Raw genomic sequence first — 18,849 nt, 5'->3', positions numbered from 1 at the left:
TAAAGTCAGTAAGCGCAGGGCCTTGTGTGTAAAGTCTTTTAACGCATTAAAGTCTCTTTAATTTATTATTGTTATTGTTATTATCACTGACCAGTTTTATTTTCAGGATAGCTGTAGTGAAATAGAAATGGACCATTTTGTATCTCATAGAGAATTTTAGTTTTAAAAAAGTATTTCCACAAATACAGTCTCATTGAGTTTCAGTAAATATTTATTCATATATTAAGCAGCTATTTATTCAGCTATTAAATATAATAATCATCTTTGGTATTTCAGGCTTGATGTTGGAAACAGCAGTAAGAAAGACATAGACCTTGCATAGAGGTGAAGGAGTTAAGATAACAAACAATAAACAGTATGATTTCACAAGGAAGTCATTAGTATGAAGAAAATCAGTTTAATGGAACAGAGTGGGACTGGAGGCCTGCTTTAGATGGATAAGGTGGCCAGGAGATCTTTCTGAGACAGTGATGACCAGAAACCAGCTACGTGAGGGTTTGAGGATTGACCATCCCTACTAAGGGAAGCAGCAAGTGTAAACGCTCCTGGTGGGTGTGTGTAAGCACGTGCACAGACCAGAGAGAAGGCCAGTGCCACCAGAGCTCAGAGGACTGTGGACTTTATCCTATGCGTTATGGAAAGAGATTGGAAAGTTGTAGTCAGGGTGGTGAGAGCCTCAAACTTTGGCTTTAGAAATATGCCCTTTGCTTCTCGATGGAGAATAGATTGTCCTGGAGCAAGAGTGGAAGCAGAAAGACCAGTTAGGAGACTTTTGTGATAGTCTAAGCGAGCGATGATAGTCGCATGAATGAAGATGTTAAATTAATAGTTCAGGAGTTTGCCCACAGCTCTGGGCAGCGTAGAGGCAGGAGAGCGCAGGGTTAAGAGCACCAGCCAGAGAGTCAGACTGTGGGTTCTTGACTTCTCTGTGCCTAATTTTTACCATTTCCACAATGAGAGTGCTGATAGTCCCTTCCTCCTGGTTTGCTGTAAGGATTAAATGAGATAAAAATACTTGTGAAGTACTCAGAAGAGCATCTCAGTACTGCTGTTCATATCATCATCATCATCATCACCGTCTTCTTTGCAAGTACTACTCCCACATCATCCTCAATACCCCCAATTTATAGAAGAGAAAACTTAGAGGCTGGTTTTGAAATCAGAATATAGGCGTCTTGATTTCGAATCTATTATTCCTTCTGCAGTAAATTATGGCATGAGCTCCCAGAGAGGAACCTTTCTTGATCAGAATCTCTTTAGCTCAGAGCCCTGTCGTAATGCACCTGCAAATGTTTCAACACCATGGAGAAGATGATCCATAAAGTTAGCAGAGCCCCGGTGTGTGGTCGGAGGCATCCTGTGCCTGTGCCTCTCTTCCCTACACCTTGAACCGTCAGAAAATTGTAGTTCCCCAAGTTTTGCTTTTAGACACCTAAGCTGAAAGTGTTCGTGTGCACATAGTAATGAATAGAGAGGAAGGGACTGACTCTTTTGAGGACCTTGTCAGATACTGAATCTCTTCAGAGGACGTTCAAGTCTTCATTAATTTTATTAAATGGGGCCATATATAACAGATAAGTGAAATCCATGGATTACCCCCAGACTTCTTTTTTTTTTTTCTTTTTAGGGCCGTACCCACAGCATATGGAGGTTCCCAGGCTAGGGGTCGAATCGGAGCTACAGCTGCCGGCCTACACCACAGCCACAGCAACGAGGGATCTGAGTGGCATCTGCGACCTACACCACAGTTCACGGCAATGCCAGATCCTTAACCCACTGAGCGAGGCCGGGGCTCGAACTCACCACCTCATTGTTCCTAGTCGGATTCGTTTCCACTGAACCACAACGGGAACTCCTGGACTTCTTCTAATTTGACTTTTAGTGAAGGTATTAACCAGATGAACAGACTTGACTTTCTCTTTCCTCCACTTCTTTCTGCCTTTGCCCTGTCCCTCTGGAGTAAACAATGACATAGGTAAGGATCAAGAAGCAAGAGAAACAAATCAGAAGCAAGGTGCTTGGAAATCTATCTGCTTGCCTTTCCTCTGGTTCCTTAGCCCTACCGCGGCCTCTCTCACCAGGACTGAGGGCAGACTCTTTGTCTGTTGCAGAATGTGAGCACTTGATCCGCCACATGCTGGTGTTGGACCCCAACAAGCGCCTCTCCATGGAGCAGATCTGCAAGCACAAGTGGATGAAGCTAGGGGATGCTGATCCCAACTTTGACAGGGTAAGCTGGGAAACTCCTTGTAGGGCCACTGTGGGTTTGTTGCATGAGATTGAAATCAGGCCAGGACCCGAAAAGCTGGGCCTGGATACAAACTGTTGTATAATCCCAAAGCAGCAAGTGAAGCCCGCAAGAAAGAATCTTAAACCAGCTGAGTTGTGGGAGAATAGCTCTTCCCTACCGCTTGTCCTTAAATCAGAGTCCCTTCCTGGCTCTTGGGACAGTTCAGCCTCCTCCCTTGGGACTGTCTGCTTCCTCTTGTCTTAGCGTGCTCAGTGCAATGGCACCTGTGGCATTCCTTTATTTAAAACGTTATAGTCATCCCAGGTACCCCAAGGAGCTCAGAAAAGTAGGGATCTTAATGATCTTATCTGCTTGTAGCTGAGTACCCAGGGCTTTCTTGCTTAGGCTTTGTCTGAGGCCAAAAATGACCCCAGCTAGGGGACATGGAACAGCTTGTTCATTACAGATGCTAATGCCATATTGACGTGCTTCACTGGGAGTTTGATAGCTTGCCTTTTTGTATGTCACAGTTAATAGCTGAATGCCAGCAGCTGAAGGAAGAAAGACAGATGGACCCCCTAAATGAGGATGTCCTCTTGGCCATGGAGGACATGGGACTGGACAAAGAGCGGACACTACAGGTATCTAAATGAGTGGAGGACGAGGTGGGGTATAGCCATACTCCCTCTGTTCTGCCTTCTCCATGTTTCCTCCTTTCCTGGGAACTTGGATTGTTTTGTTTTCCTCCCATTCTTCTTCCTCTGCCCTTGAAAAGAAGGCACTTTGGTCTTCTCATGTTACTATTGAAAGAGTTTTGGTCATTGACATGCCGTTTCACCAGGGTTTTTTGCTCTTTCCCCTTTTCTTTTGGTAGTCATTAAGATCAGATGCCTATGATCACTATAGTGCAATCTACAGCCTGCTCTGTGATCGGCATAAGAGACATAAAACCCTGCGTGTCGGAGTACCTCCTAGCATGCCCCGAGCCATGGCCTTTCAAGCACCAGTCAACATCCAGGTGGGCAATAACTCCAGTGACCAGATTCAGGACAAGGAACATGGAGCAGGGGTGGGGCCGTGAGCCAGTGGCTCGCTAACTCTAGGTCCAGAGAGTTCCTAGTTCTTCATTACCTCTGTCCCCTTCCAGCCACCATCTCTTCCTTCTTCAGAGGTCAAGCAAAAAACTGAACCTTTCTTTGACAGGGAGGATGGAAGAGTATTCCAACACTCTTGTGTCAGTAGTTAAATTTTTTTTAAAAAAATAGAAACAGCAAATTGAGAGAGGCTGTCTTTTCTCAAGAATGCTTCCTTGCTGTAGCTTCTAGGGCAGAGGAACCAAAGACTCGGGTAGAAACACAGGCTTTAGCAATCAGGAAGACTTTGAAAAGACGTCTGGCATTGAAGATGTGTGTGTATGTGTATGTCCTGCTTTCCAGGCGGAGCAGGCTGGCACCACGATGAACATCAGCGTCCCCCAGGTGCAGCTGATCAACCCAGAGAACCAAATTGTTGAGGCAAGTGGCATCGTCTGAGAGCTGTCAGCTGAAACTACCTTCTTTCCCATTGCCTTGCTTCCTTTTCCTACTTCCTATTCCTAACGCGATGTGTTTCCCTCCACCACAGCCGGATGGGACGGTGAACTTGGACAGTGATGAGGGTGAAGAGCCTTCCCCCGAAGCATTGGTCCGCTATCTGTCCATGAGAAGGCATACGGTCGGTGTGGCCGATCCACGGTGAGTCCCCGGCCAGCAGCCCCGATCAACACCCAGGCAGGGCATTCCCACCTTTCTCCTTCTTCATTGTATCTCCCAAATGAGACCTAGTGCAGGGGCCCGGTTCAGGGGCCCTGGTAGATCAGACTTGATTTGACTAAAGCATTACAGAGCTGTCCCTAGTGGGTGGTGGGCTGGTAGCTACCATCATGCCGGTTAATCCCAGTACCTCGGCAGAGCACAGCGTGTCTTTCCCCACAAGGACTGAGGTCTTCTGATCTAAGCCACGTAAAAGTACCCCTTAAAATTCATCTGAGTTGGACAGGTTTAGAGATGTTGTTTGCCATGTATTCTAAGGCAAGACTCATCTAAGAAGGGAAGACAGATAACATGATGTAATTTATATGTTAAAATTAAGTGAACGAAAATCCAAAAACACACTCAGTAAGAACCACTTTTCGGAGTTCCCGTTGTGGCGCAGTGGTTAACGAATCCAACTAGGAACCATGAGGTTGCGGGTTCGATCCCTGGCCTTGCTCAGTGGGTTAATGATCCAGCATTGCCATGAACTGTGGTGTAGGTTGCAGACGCAGCTCGGATTCTGTGGTTGCTGTGGCTCTGGTGTAGGCCAGTGGCTACAGCTCTGATTCAATCCCTAGCCTGGGAACCTCCATATGCCTTGGGATCGGCCCTAGAAAAGGCAAAAGGACAAAAAAAAAAAAGAAAAGAAAAGAAAAAAGAAAGAAAGAAAGAAAGAAAAAAAAAAGAACCACTTTTCCCCAGATAGTCCTTCAGTATGTCCCCTGTTGCCCTCACGTGGAGGAAATGTGCTAAAAACCTCTGTTTCTTTGTTCTGCACTTAAAAGTTCTTAACATTAAAAATGGCCTTCCCTCTTTTCTGGTTGTTTCTTTTTCCTTTTTTTTTTTTTTTTGGTCTTTCTAGGTCCGCACCCAAGGCTTATGGAGATTCCCAGGCTAAGGGTCAAATCAGAGCTACAACTGCTGGCCACAGCCACAGCCACAGCAACACCAGATCCAGGCCACACCTGCGACCTATACCACAGCTCACAGCAATGCCGGACCCTTAACCCACTGAGCGGAGCCCATATTGAACCCAGATCCTCAGGGATGCTAGTCAGATACGTTTCCAATGAGCCAGGACAGGAACTCCTTTTGCGGAGGCGCGGGGGGGCGGGGGGAAAGCTATTTCTTTTAGTGAGTACAGAAGAAAAGGGTGGCAAGAGTTCTCTTGAGAGTTCAACTAGGGGCAAAGCTCGGTTTCTTTTTTCCTCTGAGTGATTTCCAAAAAACCCCACCTGCCTGTTGATTTGCTTGCTTCACGTTTCTTGATCTCGGCCTGGGATCAAACAAGCAATATGGGAGCATTCTGGCTCCAGAGACTGTGTCAGCTGCTCTGCACGGTGGAGTCCGTGTCCCTCTGTTAGTGGAAAGATCTCTTATTGTAAAATATGCCATAAACCCTGCCGCTGGAGTGCGGCAGCCCTGCGCATCCACCACTCCTCTGCCCGTGGGTGCTGACCTCCTCGGGGACCGCATTCTTTCCCTGGTGAATCAGTTGCTCCTTCAGGCAGCATTGTTTTAACGGGTGGCCCGTGCCCTCCAGAAACTTGCTGTTCACCTGTAGGCTTTGGAAACCCGACCTGGACTGGGGCCAGTGTTTCCTCTTGGCTCAGAGCTGTTGGTTTTTCATGAGCGGTCAGTGAAGAAGGGCGAGCCCTAGTCCCAGATAGTGACGCGGGAGAGAGCCAAATTCCACACACTTCTCCTCACTCTGGGATCTCAGAGAGAAATACAAATTCAGGAGGAAGGTTTTTAAAAAATTAAATTAATTGTGCTGAACTTAGCGGTTTCATCACTTTGGGGATGAGAGTGAGCATTTTAACTGAACTTCTCCGTCTCCCATTTTTCATCAGCACGGAAGTAATGGAAGATCTGCAGAAGCTCCTGCCTGGCTTTCCCGGCGTCAACCCACAGGCTCCCTTCCTGCAGGTGGCCCCTAACATGAACTTCATGCACAACCTGTTGCCCATGCAAAATCTGCAGCCAACTGGGCAGCTGGAGTACAAGGTATGGGAGATGGGGGAGGGCCTGCTCCCAAAGAAGACCATTTAAGCTCCTGTTGAGAGTCTTTGAGGGAGTGTTCCCCTGGATTTAAGGGTGTCCTTGTGGAGAAGGGTGGTTTCTCTTGCCTGAGTGAGAGGGAGGATTGCTCTGGTCTGCAGCACCCTCACAGGACCCCTTAGTGTCAGTGGCTTAGAGGACTGCTGTCCTCTCCCTGCATCCCTCCCTCACCAGTCTGTCCTTCCCACTCTCCTCCCGACAGGAGCAGTCCCTGTTACAGCCGCCCACCCTGCAGCTGCTGAATGGAATGGGCCCCCTTGGCCGGAGGGCATCAGATGGGGGCGCCAACATCCAACTGCACGCCCAGCAGCTGCTGAAGCGCCCACGGGGACCCTCCCCTCTTGTCACCATGACACCAGTGAGTTGCAGCACAAAGCTTTCCCAGAGGCTTTTGCTAAAGAGGTTGTGGACCAAGGGTTGGGAATCCAGGGTCTTCAACCTAAATATCTGAATTTCTTTCTCTCAGCTTAGGATGTTCAGTGCATTCCTATTTTGTTCAGGCTAGTAGGATTTTTCAGACCTAGTTTTTGGTTAACTTCTTTATGTAACCAAATAATTTCCACACTGTAGCCAGCTCCTGGAGGGCCTCATTCTCGGGAGGGCCACTTACAGATACCCTCGTTAAGGTCGGCTGCAGCCCTGCCTGCTTCGAGCCAGGGGAGTGGTAGCCTCAGTCACGGCCTTCTCACAGATAGCGTTTCCCTGCCGGAGGGCAGTGGAAGCTAGTTTTCTGTGGGCTTAATAGCTTTTGAGACTGGTTTCTAAAATTACCTTCTCAACAACCCTTTCTGCTTTGATTGACACTACCTCATATTTTTGATAGAACCTGGATCATTTAATTATTTGGCTTTCACAAGCTCTACCCTGGCATTTGGTATCTTTCAGTCCCTTTTTTTTTTTTTTTTAAATGTGATAGTCACATTCAAAGATTCTTTTCTGGAGTTCTCGTCAAGGTATAGTGGAAATGAATCCGACTAGGAACCATGAGGTTGCAGGTTCAATCCCTGGCCTCGCTCAGTGGGTTAAGGATCTGACGTTGCCATGAGGTATAGGTCACAGATGCGGCTCAGATCTGGTGTTGCTGTGGCTGTGGTGTAGGCTGGCAGCTGTAGGTCTAATTAGATCCCTAAACTGGGAACCTCACATGCCTCAGGTGCGGCCCTAAAAAGACCAAAAAAAAAAAAAAAAAAAAAAAAGATTCTTTTCCTTTCTCTGGGTTCTGTTTATTTCTGATTATTTTCCTGTCATAGGTAGATTTAGTCATTCATTTCTTCATTGATTCATTCTTTCAAACTCATACTACCTTAAGATCAGTTGCTAATTATATCCATAGCCCTTGCTGGCCGTTTTAGGGCAGTGTTTTTCAAGCTACCTCTAGTTGGGACCTTTTTCTCCCCTTCTACCCACCCATCAGGGATTAATACCTTTGTAAAACATAATAAAAGTGAATTAGTAGAGAAGTAAAATTTTTAAAATATATGAGCTACAAGGGCTGAATTTCATTGGATTAAAGAGAAAAAAAATATTCCATTAAATTTCTATAAAAGTTTGTAAATCTTACTATTTTTTTTACTTACCTTCTCTTGGATTGGTAGCAAAACAGTTTGTAGACTGGCATGGGTCCACAGGCCACATTTTCAGTGACACTACTGTCAGGAAAAGGAAATAATGTATATTTACAGTTCCTGGTCTCATTGAGCTTATAATATGGGGAGACAAGATCCACATATATAAAGTTGGAATAACAGTAAAAAAAAAAAATGTATGTGATTAAGTGCCGGAGTGAAGACCGTGGACTTGTAGGTGGCAGAGGTGTTCAGGGAAGGGCAAGGCCAGTGTAGGTTATGAAGGATCCGGAACAGCCTTACAGAAGGTAGAGTGACTTATTCTGTCCACTGTAACTGTTTTTGCCAGAGTCACTAACAAGAGCTTTTATTGATAAGTCCTGTGGACATTTTTAATCTTTATCCTCTTGGACCTCCCACCTGTATTAGTCTCTGCCAGCCATTTTTCTCCTTGGAATATTGTCTTCTTTTACCCACTTCTCCTTGTTTTCCTCCTGCCTCCCCTTTTCAGGTTCCTTTTCGGCTTCCTTCTTGGAGTAAATGAAACCCAGCGTTTTATCTGAGGCCCTGTTTCCATCTCATTTACATACTCTCTCAGAGTGCTCTTGGCCACATCCCTAGTTTCAGTTCTGAGCGATTCTCTGGCCCAGAACGCTTTCTGAATTCTACACATGTAGACATGACTACTCACTGCACAGATTCAGCATGTCCCCGGATGAACTTATCCTGACTCAGTGAAACCTGTTTCTCCCCCTGGATGACAGTGAATGGCACTGTCACTCTCTTGGCTAGACAAGCTCTAGGCATGTGGATTTTGTCTTTAACTCTTGCCTCTCCCTAGTCCCCATATCAAAGCAGTTATCTGGTGCCTGTGAAGTAAATATCTTACTTCTGTCCATCTCTGCTGCCCCTTCTCTAACTCAAGCCACTGGCATCCTTTGGCTGGATTAGCACAGTGACCTCCTAACTGGCTTCCTTGTTCCAGACTTGTCTCCTAATCCCCGTCACCAGCCCTTTTCACACTATAGCTAAAGCAGGCCAGCTTTCTAAAATACAGATCTTGTAACATCATGTCCCTGCTTCAGATCTTTAGTGATTCACCACTGCCTTTTCTCAAAATAAACTTCTTAATGTGGTATTCAAGGCCATTTATAACTGGCCACAGTGTTCCTCTCCCGCCTCTGTGGCCACTTCCTGCCTAGCCCTGGTCACTCCAGCTTTATGGAAGTGTAGTAAGGGATCTGGAAACCCCAGGGGCATTCAGACAATGGAATTATTCCAAAAGTTTGTTTTCTCTTATAATTATTGTCCTTTTTTTAAAAAGGCTGTTTTGTAATAATTGAAGTAGGATTTTTGCTCTAGCACTTGAGGCATGGTGGCTATGTGAGCCGCTAGGCTATGAGTAGCAATCAAGGCTGTATATACAGCATCCCAGTCCACATGCAAATGGGAAGAGTCACAGTGATGCATGCACTGTGACGGTCCTTATTTCACTTACTTGTTTCGGTGGGTGACAGCTATGTTACAGCACTGGGTTGTAATTATACAATTACATGTTATGTACTGAAGCATACTTTTAAAAAACCAGTTGGCTTTTCTGGAGTTAATGACATCTAAAGTATAGAAATAGCATTAATATGAAACAGTATAAATTAGGAGGTTGGCATTGATATACACGCTACTGTATTTAACAGATGGGTAACAAGGACCTACTGTATAGCACAGGGAAATCTACTTAATACTGTGTAACATCCCATGTGGGAAAAGAATCTGAAAGGGAGCAGATATATGTATGTGTGTAACTGACTGACTTTGCTGTATGCGTGAAACTAATTTTGTAAGTCAGCTATACTCCAGTAAAATTTTTAAAAAAAGAAACAATAGGTCAGTTCCTAGACATTCCAGGTAAACAAGCTTCTGTTCCATTTTCAGATTCTCAGACCCCTGCAGGCCTTCTCTTTTCTTTTGGCCTAGAAACCTCAGATGCTTACCACCCCTTTCCCTCTTTGCTTGGCTAGCGCCTCCTCATCATTCAGGTCTCAGGTTTGGGGCCCTGTCCTCCAGGATGCCCTTCTCAATTCCCGCATACCCGTTAGACGAATGGGTCATGCTCTTTTGTATTGTCTGTTTGCCTGTCTCTATCCCTCACTAGCCTGTATTGAGGCCGAGAACTTCACCTGTCAGCTCACATTTTATCCTGGAGCATAGTGGGCATTCAGCTGTTTATTGGATGAATAAAGATGAATCAGAGGAAGAAATTCAAGTTAAAATCAACTGAGTAAGGTAGAAATGGGACAATAGAAAGGTATATAGAAGTTCTCTGTAAGCCAGGGATCCTAGAAAAGTTTTACAGATTTAAAAAAAAAGGAACATAGGGAGGGGCCTGCCCCAACCCCCGTTTCTAGAATGAGAGCTTTTACAGAAGAAGCGCCACCTTGAGCTTTTCCTTCCTGTCTCTTTTCAGGCAGTGCCAGCAGTTACCCCTGTGGACGAGGAGAGCTCGGATGGGGAGCCAGATCAGGAAGCTGTGCAGAGGTAATGTGACATCTGGCAGTGCTTGCAGAACGTCCTTGGGCAGGCTCCCCCTGCAACCAGCGAAAGGTCACCTCTGCCCAAGGAGGTGGTCCAGTGCAGCTTCAACATTTGTGTGGTCTCTTTGCTCAAGCCAGATGGCATGTTCCTCCCCACATGGAAGTAACAGAAGACTACCCAGAAAATTTCATTTCTGTAAGCACCATTGGAAGTCCCCTAAGTGACAGCAATAACCATAAGAACTTTTTCTCTCCTCCCTCCTTCTTCCCTTGCCCCCCTGCCTTCATATTGCAACTCTGATAGTATTCACAAGGCACAAAGCCTGCTCCTACCTGCCAAGAACTGTTACTGAAAAGGAATTGGAGATCTGGGATGACAGTGATCCTAGCTAGTCTGGCCATGGACCGCTGGCATGGACTCTTCCTTTCCAGGAGAATGAATACCTCTTGTACTGTTTGCTGTGTGCTTCTTCTGTCCCCTTGTATCAACAAAGAGATATTGAAAAAAGAATATGGGATTCGGGCCAGGGACCGATGCAAATATCCATTGTTTGCAGAACCTTGTTGAGAGATGCCTAATTCACAGGAAACAGCAGTGACCATCAGGCATGCTGTACTGTTCATGTGACCTCGGTTCCATCTGCCATGGTCCTCAGCTCCACGCATGCCCCTTTGTGGGACTTTGACTTTCTTATTTTCCGGGGAGGGGGTTTGACCAGAATCCAGCATGTATTTTCCCAGAAATACAGGCGTTCTTCAAGATTATATGTTTTTTCCCTTGAGGAAAGTTGAAATAAAATGGTTTTCACGGGCTCTTGGGGAAACTTTGGGTGTTTTTATCAAATGGCTATTAAACCACTAATGGCTTACTCTCTGGCAAGTGTACATACCACTAATTACTCCGTAGTCCGTTAACTGTTTTTAGCTGAAATGGGCAAAGTAGTTAAGAATGAAACAAGACCATTTTTTAAGAACTGCACGGTTGCTGGCCAGTATTCTATCCCTACCCGCAGTAGCCCTATGTGAGAGCTGCTGTTCAAAAAGAAGCTGGTCCCATGTAGAAAGAACAGGGGAAACAGGGGGCCTGCTCCCTCTACAACTTAGCCGATGGAAGAAGAACTGTGTTGACTTTGTTTTCCTCTTGACACTGTCGTTTCTATAGCTTGCTGATAACAGGGTGTATAAAGTGGCACATGGGCCCTCCTGGTGTCACGAAGAGAAATTAGGAAACTCGCTGCATTCCTGCTTCAATTAGATAGCAGTATTTCATTTTCTCTTCTCTGTCTTGCATTGTACTTCTTCCAGCTCCACCTTCTTTCTTCTTTAGACAAACATTTAAAGGGTATAAGGCCCATCAGTTTTGATGTAATGAAAAAGAATAATGCTTCTTTTATTCATGCCCAAGAAGAGTAGCAGTGGTGGAGGAAGTCATCAACCCGACCATGGGGACCAATACCTTGTTAATGGTAGCAGTGGTGGATCTGAAAGATCTTCGGCATAAAAGTCATCAGCTCGTCAATCCTTCAGCTTTTGAAACTTCTGTTTTCTTGCCTTGCCTTTTTTCCCACTAAAAAACAATTCTAAACATTTCATGTGGTTTCATGCCTTCGTCCTGTAGAGAATGTTGGTTCCTGGTTGGTTTTTCTTTGATGATGATGGAATTATAGTCATGGGACATGAGGCAAGGGGTGGTTTGGGAACTTGCTTAGTCCCAACTGGAAGCATCTGTTTTCTGTGACTTGTGTCAAGGTCAGTCTCAAACTCTGGGGGCCAATGGCTTCAAGAGACATATGGGAAGCCCTTCTGAGTATCTCTCTGGCTCATCTCTAGGAACAATCCCTAGGGCTTGTTTTCTCTGACTTGTTTTCTCTGAAATTTGGAGGGAAAGGGGGAATAAATAAAGTAGAAAATAAATTCTTCTGCTAAATTGAATGAAGTAATGAAAATTGATCCTCTTTGTGAACTACGTCTGTTTTCTCTCTTCTCTTAATGGCTACTCTCAGATCCAAAATTCAGCCACTGCAGTGATAAGCCAACTTTTGTTGGCCCTTTGAACATGTTTCACTTTCATCCAGTCAGGGATCTGTTTGCCATCGAGCTCGTTTTGAGCTCTGGCGCTGTTTCATTCTGAGTGCTTTGGATTAACTTCTAATGCTTCTTGCTGAGGAATATTCCTATCTGTCTTTTTTACTATGAAATGTGCTCCTGCTTGTTGCAGGTACTTGGCAAATAGGTCCAAAAGACATACTCTGGCCATGACCAACCCTACAGCCGAGATCCCACCGGACCTACAACGGCAGCTAGGACAGCAGCCTTTCCGTTCCCGGGTCTGGCCCCCTCACCTGGTACCTGATCAGCATCGGTGAGTAGCTATGTGAGCTGCGTGAGCTCCCAGAGGCTCATCGGACAGGCACCCTCCTGGCTAGTCTTAGAGATGGCAGCTAGCATCGCAGCTTTTAATCGCATCCTGAACATCCATCTTCTCAGCTCCTTGACTAAGCAGTGCCCGGGGCAACAGAAGATTCTTCCTTCCTAGTGCCCTGTAGACATGTTTATTGCCTGCAGGTGATTCTCGTGATTCTAGATGTTGACTCACAGATGAAATTGAACTTGAAACCTGCAATTAAGTGAAGCTCTCAAAAGTCCAGCTGGAAATAAGAGGCTCTACAGCTACATCAATAGGCCTGACCTTTAATAACCCACCGCCATCGAAAGAATGAGCCTTTCTTACCAGGTGACCACTGAACAAGGAGCTTGGCTATGAGGAGGAGTCATCCCTCTGTGAGTGGTAGAGCAGACATACTGCAGCCTCTTGAATGCTGTGCTTGAAAAGTCATTCTTGTAATATTCTGTTGGCAGAATCTTTTAGTAGATCTCTCATACGTTTATAATTCATTCTCTTGAAGAAATAAAAACAAGTTTAACCTTCCTCACCAAGAAAACTTCACAGAACTGAGTTCAAGTAAGCCTGGATGCAGAGGAGAATGATACTTTCCTGGATTAAGAAGATGATTATTCACTGAGAACACTTTGATGACTAAAAATCTTAGGCTTGTCCATCCTGAAGCTCTCCCCAAGCTCCCAGGCCACACTTTCAAAGCCACCAGCAGTTGCTAGAGCTTATTTTATTTCAATCTTTTTGGGAAGACATTGAAAAAGCAGTCTTACTTGGGAAGGTTGGAAAGCAGGTTCCAAGGAAACTAAGTTTATTAATGTGTTATTCAGTCTTGCAGCCAGGCTCGCCCTGGCAAGCGTGACACAATGTTTTATTGTGTTTAGTTACCCCTTGGGCATCAGAGGTAATCAGCAGAGACAGGTGACCTCTGAGCCGACTGAGACATGGTTAGTGCCACGTTGGAACTCTAGAAGAAGGAAGATAAGATTTAATAAATGACCATGAATAATGTAGTAAAAATGGTCTCTTAGGAATGGAGTAGCATGAGTGACATATTTCAGATAAAACTCTGATGGCACAGAAAGACAGTATTTTCCTAAGGAACATCCCTCAGGACCTACATTGCTAGGGTACTGCCGCGAGAGTACTTTGGTTATTAGGTGCATGTTCCATCCCATGCATTTTCTAGGATTTCTCAATAACTGAGGTCTACCCTGTTACCTAATAGACCTTTTATTACTTTGTTTCTGCTTGTTTCTATCCCCCCTGCCCCTGCCGCCCCCAACTTTACAGCCCCACACTTAATTGTTCAGCCTTGGTTACACTCCTTACTCAAGGAAGACCACGTTGGCCCACAGTTCCATTTGTGTGGTTTCCACCCTGCCAACAGTCATTGTCAAGGCCTTGGCTGCAGGAAATTTGTCTGCTGTTTTCATGTGAACACTCTACTAGAGTGTTTCAATGGTTTCCTGTGGTCAAGCCGGTTTTAATTGGGATGAATGCTTTATGAGTGGCAGATTCTATAAAGTGGGTCATTTATGCAAACTCTGCATGTCTTGATGAGGTTACTATAATAAATAATGGCAATACAAGAGACTGAAGTTAGTCTTCAGGAGAAAAGAGAAACTTTCCAAGGCCATAAATGTTGGTGGGTGGCCTCGATGAAGTATCAAATTCCCTTCATTAACCAGAGGAAGTGACTCAAGAAGAGCACATATGGCTATTCTTCTGGGGTATGATCGATGAGGTCCAACATGGAGACAGAAGAGGGGTCTGATCTCCCTTTTCAGTCCCAGAAGTGTATAATTTAAAATTTTAAAAAAGATTTTTTAAGAGTGAACTTTTTAAAAAAACCTAACACAAAATGGATTTTATCTGAGTGGGGACCCAAGGCCCTATTTGAAGAGTGTGGTGGGAACATCAGCCTAATATGAGGCTGCCTGAGTTTGACTGTGATTGCTAATGGGAATAAAGCACAACTGATGATGTCAGTGCTTCCTAAATGAGTGACTGCATCAGCACTGTTCCTCTGAAGCTACTATGCTAGGCCACCTTGGGCATCAGGCTGTTCATAACCTGAGCTTCTGGAAAAATCATAAAATACCTGGACCTGGAAGGATTGCTCTGATGGGAGTGAATGAATATTGTGCAGATAGACTGTATTAATCCCTTGAAGAGCACAGCTTTCTGAATGAATCAGAGTTACATCCATTATCAGAAAATATTAAAAGCGTAAGATTCAAATTTGAGGAGAAAATAATATCTGCTTGCTTGAATTCCAAAGACCTGAAGTAGAAACAACTACTATTGAGGAAGGGCTCCTGCGAGCAGCTCTCGTGGTTGCTGTTTGGGGCATGTCTGTTAGAATCCTCTGTCTTCTGTGTTACTGAACCAGATACATGTTCTTGCTCATTTCGTCAGCTCACTGCTGTGTCAGGCTTCAGGTAGAGTCTGAAACAGAAGCCACCATTAGAGAAAGGAGGATAAAGGGCTTACACCTGCTGCCAGAACTCTCTTGACCCCTCTGCACAGTCATCAGACCCTCCTTGTACCTCCCTGTCTGCATTGCATTTGAACTTGCTGGTTAATCTGCTTCCTTAGCCTTGGTTCTGCTTCAGCCCAGGATGAATAACTGGCAAGGTGATCCATCATTTCACCCATAGCTCAGTGTGATGTCAACCCTGCCCTGGACGTGAAACCCTCATCTTTTCCATCAGCTGCTGCAGTGCTGCCTTGGCAGGCTTTTATCTGCTTACCTCAAGCTATAAACATCTCTTTCTGATTAGCTAACAAGTGTAGGTGTTAGCTTCTAACCCTGATGCTGTCTTAGACATTCCTTATCAATAGCTTGTTCTTTCTTTCTATAAGATACTGGCTATGTTCTGATTGAACAGTGGGGTCATTTTGAAGGTAATCCACACGATTCCTCTTTCATTAGCAGGTTGGGAGGGTGCTGCTGCTTTGAGAAGTTAACTTTCACAGCAGATAACCTTATTTGTGCTGACCAGGTACCTGCAGGTTCTTGAGGCCCGCATTTCTTAAGAATGGGCTGTCTCCATCTGGGGATCAGAGGTCCCCATTTCCCCCCACTTTAACCTCACCTTCTAGTTTTTGGCACAAAACCTATGAATTCCAGGCCAGACCTCTGACCACAAGGTTGCCTATAGTTTCTCTCTGGTTGGTCATAGAGATTACTGCTCAGGGGAAATGTCAGGTCAGATGGTGAATTTTAGGTTTCTAAAGGCACTAGATAGATGTGATTATGAAAGTCAGAGTTCTTGTGCAACCAGTCCTCAGGGATACTGAGAAGCTCTTCTCTGTGGCCCAGTGTATTTGTGAGCACAGGATGTATTTGATCCCAGGACCTCACTGGGTTTGGAAACTAAGCCAATTCAAGGTAAGTGGAAACGGAAGATGGTCACCTGGAGCCCTCTAAAGGGAAGCAAGCTAGGGGAACGACTGGCTTCTGGAGATGGCCTGAAGCGACGTAATATTCGGGGCTGCACCTGCAGCAGCCATCCTTGTGTTCCTCTACAGCAGCAGTCCCTGGATGATTTGGTCAAAACCCCTGAGTCCTAGCCCCTAACCTTCTCTTCCCGTGTATTCAGCTCCACCTACAAGGACTCCAACACACTGCACCTCCCCACGGAGCGTTTCTCCCCTGTGCGCCGGTTCTCAGATGGGGCTGCAAGCATCCAGGCCTTCAAAGCTCACCTGGAAAAAATGGGCAACAACAGCAGCATCAAACAGTTGCAGCAGGTAATGGAAGAGAAGGCAGGCATCTCTGGAGAAGCATGGGTAACAGAGACTAGTATTGCAGGAGGACCGGGGTGTTAAACTTCCCCCCACGCCATGTCAGCAGCACTGCAGTTGTAGCGGTTCTAAACCAGACAGCTTCCTGATGCTCTTTCCTTACTCCTCGTTATGTCCTGCTTTCCCCAGGATCCCGTGCTTACCTTGTGAAGGGACTTGTTTTCCTCCTGTCTCTGTAGTTCACTAGAAAGGAGTTGCTGGGCTTGGGTTCGGTGGGATGCACAAGGGAGTGTCCTTTGAAGCAACCCTGGCATTCCTGTCTTGATTTATAGGCTCTGGGTCTTGTTGGAGCCTGCTCTGCATTCTTACCACCTGGCACACTCTCCAGTTGGTATGCATGGTGCCCCTAGAGGCAGGAAGTGTACCTTCAGGCTTCTGGAAAGCCTGTCGACCTTCCTGTCGACCAAGCCTCAAGCGGCATGTGCTTTGCACACAGATTTCACACTGGCACCTTCGCTTGTACACGGGCTGTCTTGGTGTTCTCCCCTTGTTCAGCCAGAACAGAAGGTGAATGTATTTAGTACACAAACACCTCCATAAGTAAATGGCTTAGGTGCTCATCGAGGACACTGTTCTTTGTGGTTCTTTCTGCCCATGAGGCCTTGGGGCAGATCTGCATCTGCTGACATCACTGCATGGGGTGGACCTTGCTGCCTCCCATCTGTATTAACTGCTTTCCCTTCAGGAGTGTGAGCAGCTGCAGAAGATGTACGGGGGGCAGATTGATGAAAGAACCCTGGAGAAGACCCAGCAGCAGCATATGTTATACCAGCAGGAGCAGCACCATCAAATTCTCCAGCAGCAGATTCAAGTAGGCCTTCACTCTTTGCCTTCTCTACCTTGTTTGGAGTTTGCTTTCAGGCTGATTGGCCTGGGAATTTTGGAGGAGATCACGCAGGGCAAAGTATTGTTGAGCTATACTTATGGTTGACATGTTTGAGCAAAGGTAATCAAATCTTTTGATGAACAACAAGAGCATAAATCTTAGTCACAGATAGTTCTTTCTGTTTCCTCCCTTCGTGAGAATGGCTCTGATTCATCTTCAAGCTCACGATTACTTTTTCTCCTTTCTCCCGTATGTTTTAGGACTCTATCTGTCCTCCTCAGCCTTCACCACCACTTCAGGCTGCATGTGAAAATCAGCCCGCCCTCCTCACCCACCAGCTCCAGAGGTAATGAATCTCATTGTTTCATGCCTAAGCCATTGCCTGGACTCCTATGGGAGATACTCCCTGACTTAGCATTCATCTCGGAAGAGCCTGTTGGAAAAGCAGGGAAACCGGCCTCGTAAAATTCTGACCCCCTGTGTCACTTCATTTTCTTAGCCCCATGAACAAAGTAATCTGACATCTAATACAGGAGGCCAGACCCAGGCCCACAGTGACCTCTGCCTCTTTGGGGAGTCTGGTAAAATAAGATGTGGCGAGGCTTCGAGTAGACTGCTAGGTGGTGTTTGTCTCACCTGGAGGCTTATCAAAACGGAAGAGCTGGTTTCCACTTTTGTGTTTATCAAACAGCTGAAAGTAACTTCAAGGTTATACTGCACTTCGGCAAATTTATTTATTTGGTTCTGTTGTTTTTTTTAAGGTTAAGGATTCAGCCTTCAAGCCCACCTCCCAACCACCCCAACAACCATCTCTTCAGACAACCCAGTAATAGTCCACCCCCCATGAACAGCGCCATGATCCAGTCTCATGGTGAGTGGAGAGGCTTCTGCAGAACCACCATGTGCTGTGGGGAGAAATGAGGCTTGGTCTTGAGCGCCTCAAGCGACTGATCCGGGTGGCAGAGTAACATAATAGTTGAGGGCGTAGGCTCGAGGGCCAGGCTGACTTGCTTTAACTTCTGTTTCTACCAACTCCTTAGCTGTGAAACCTCAGGTAAGTTACTCAGCTTCTGGGTACCTCAGCTTCCTCGACTGTAAAATAGGGGTAATAATAATATTTAATGAATAAATGTATATGTAAAGTACTTATACTTTAAGTACTTATATTCCAGGGATAGTCTCTGGAACAAAATAGTGCTCAATAGATGCTGACTGTTATTGATAATTTTCATAAACCCCCCTCCACTCTCCCAAATAAAAAGCTACTACCAGAGGCTTCCCTCCTGTCATGCCTCAGTGGGTGCCCCAATGTGCCCGGGGCTCCTCTCTTCTGGGTGTTTAGATGGAGGTGGGGTTGAGTGTGTGCTAAGCCGTATGAGTCTTGGGAGACCAGCACTCTGAGGGGTTAGTATCCCCAAGACTGAGACTACTTAAGTAACATCACCCAGACTGGGTCCCCCGAAGAGTCTGAATCGGTGTCCAGCCGCTTCCTACTCAAAGTGGGGTCCCAGACCAACAGCATCAGCAGGCATGTCGGGTCCCACCCAGACCTGCTGAGTCAGAATCTGTGTCTCAGCAAGATCCCTAGGCCATTCGTGTGTGCTTTAGAGTTTGCGAAGCGCTGCCCCAGATCAG

At 45.8% G+C, this 18,849-nt stretch overlaps 1 protein-coding gene across 31 annotated transcripts in view; it reads left to right on the top strand.

The window, feature by feature from the left end:
- SIK3 (SIK family kinase 3) overlaps window positions 1–18,849 on the top strand; it is a 293,253-nt gene that overhangs the window by 257,147 nt on the left and 17,257 nt on the right. For 11 of the 31 annotated variants that reach the window (XM_084976164.1, XM_084976152.1, XM_084976165.1 and 8 more), the window contains 13 exons: window positions 2,112–2,230; window positions 2,761–2,871; window positions 3,105–3,248; window positions 3,667–3,744; window positions 3,854–3,963; window positions 5,877–6,030; window positions 6,287–6,442; window positions 10,114–10,184; window positions 12,399–12,542; window positions 16,184–16,334; window positions 17,074–17,199; window positions 17,475–17,560; window positions 17,976–18,085. In XM_084976164.1, the coding sequence (XP_084832290.1) occupies window positions 2,112–2,230; window positions 2,761–2,871; window positions 3,105–3,248; window positions 3,667–3,744; window positions 3,854–3,963; window positions 5,877–6,030; window positions 6,287–6,442; window positions 10,114–10,184; window positions 12,399–12,542; window positions 16,184–16,334; window positions 17,074–17,199; window positions 17,475–17,560; window positions 17,976–18,085 (1,560 nt within the window). Of the gene's footprint in view, window positions 1–2,111; window positions 2,231–2,760; window positions 2,872–3,104; window positions 3,249–3,666; window positions 3,745–3,853; window positions 3,964–5,876; window positions 6,031–6,286; window positions 6,443–10,113; window positions 10,377–12,398; window positions 12,543–16,183; window positions 16,335–17,073; window positions 17,200–17,474; window positions 17,561–17,975; window positions 18,086–18,849 lie in introns of those variants that run through there. The other 20 variants (XM_084976168.1, XM_084976159.1, XM_084976158.1 and 17 more) reach the window with 5 other exon arrangements.

The sequence above is a fragment of the Sus scrofa genome, chromosome 9 (assembly GCF_054392235.1).
Source record: "Sus scrofa isolate SSC_HxYL_T2T_F1_AM1 chromosome 9, Sscrofa_HxYL_maternal_Yorkshire_Landrace_v2.0, whole genome shotgun sequence".
In the NCBI taxonomy this organism is placed as follows: domain Eukaryota; kingdom Metazoa; phylum Chordata; class Mammalia; order Artiodactyla; family Suidae; genus Sus; species Sus scrofa.
The sequence above is the reverse complement of the archived record's forward strand: the minus strand, read 5'-3'. Positions and strand labels throughout refer to the sequence as shown.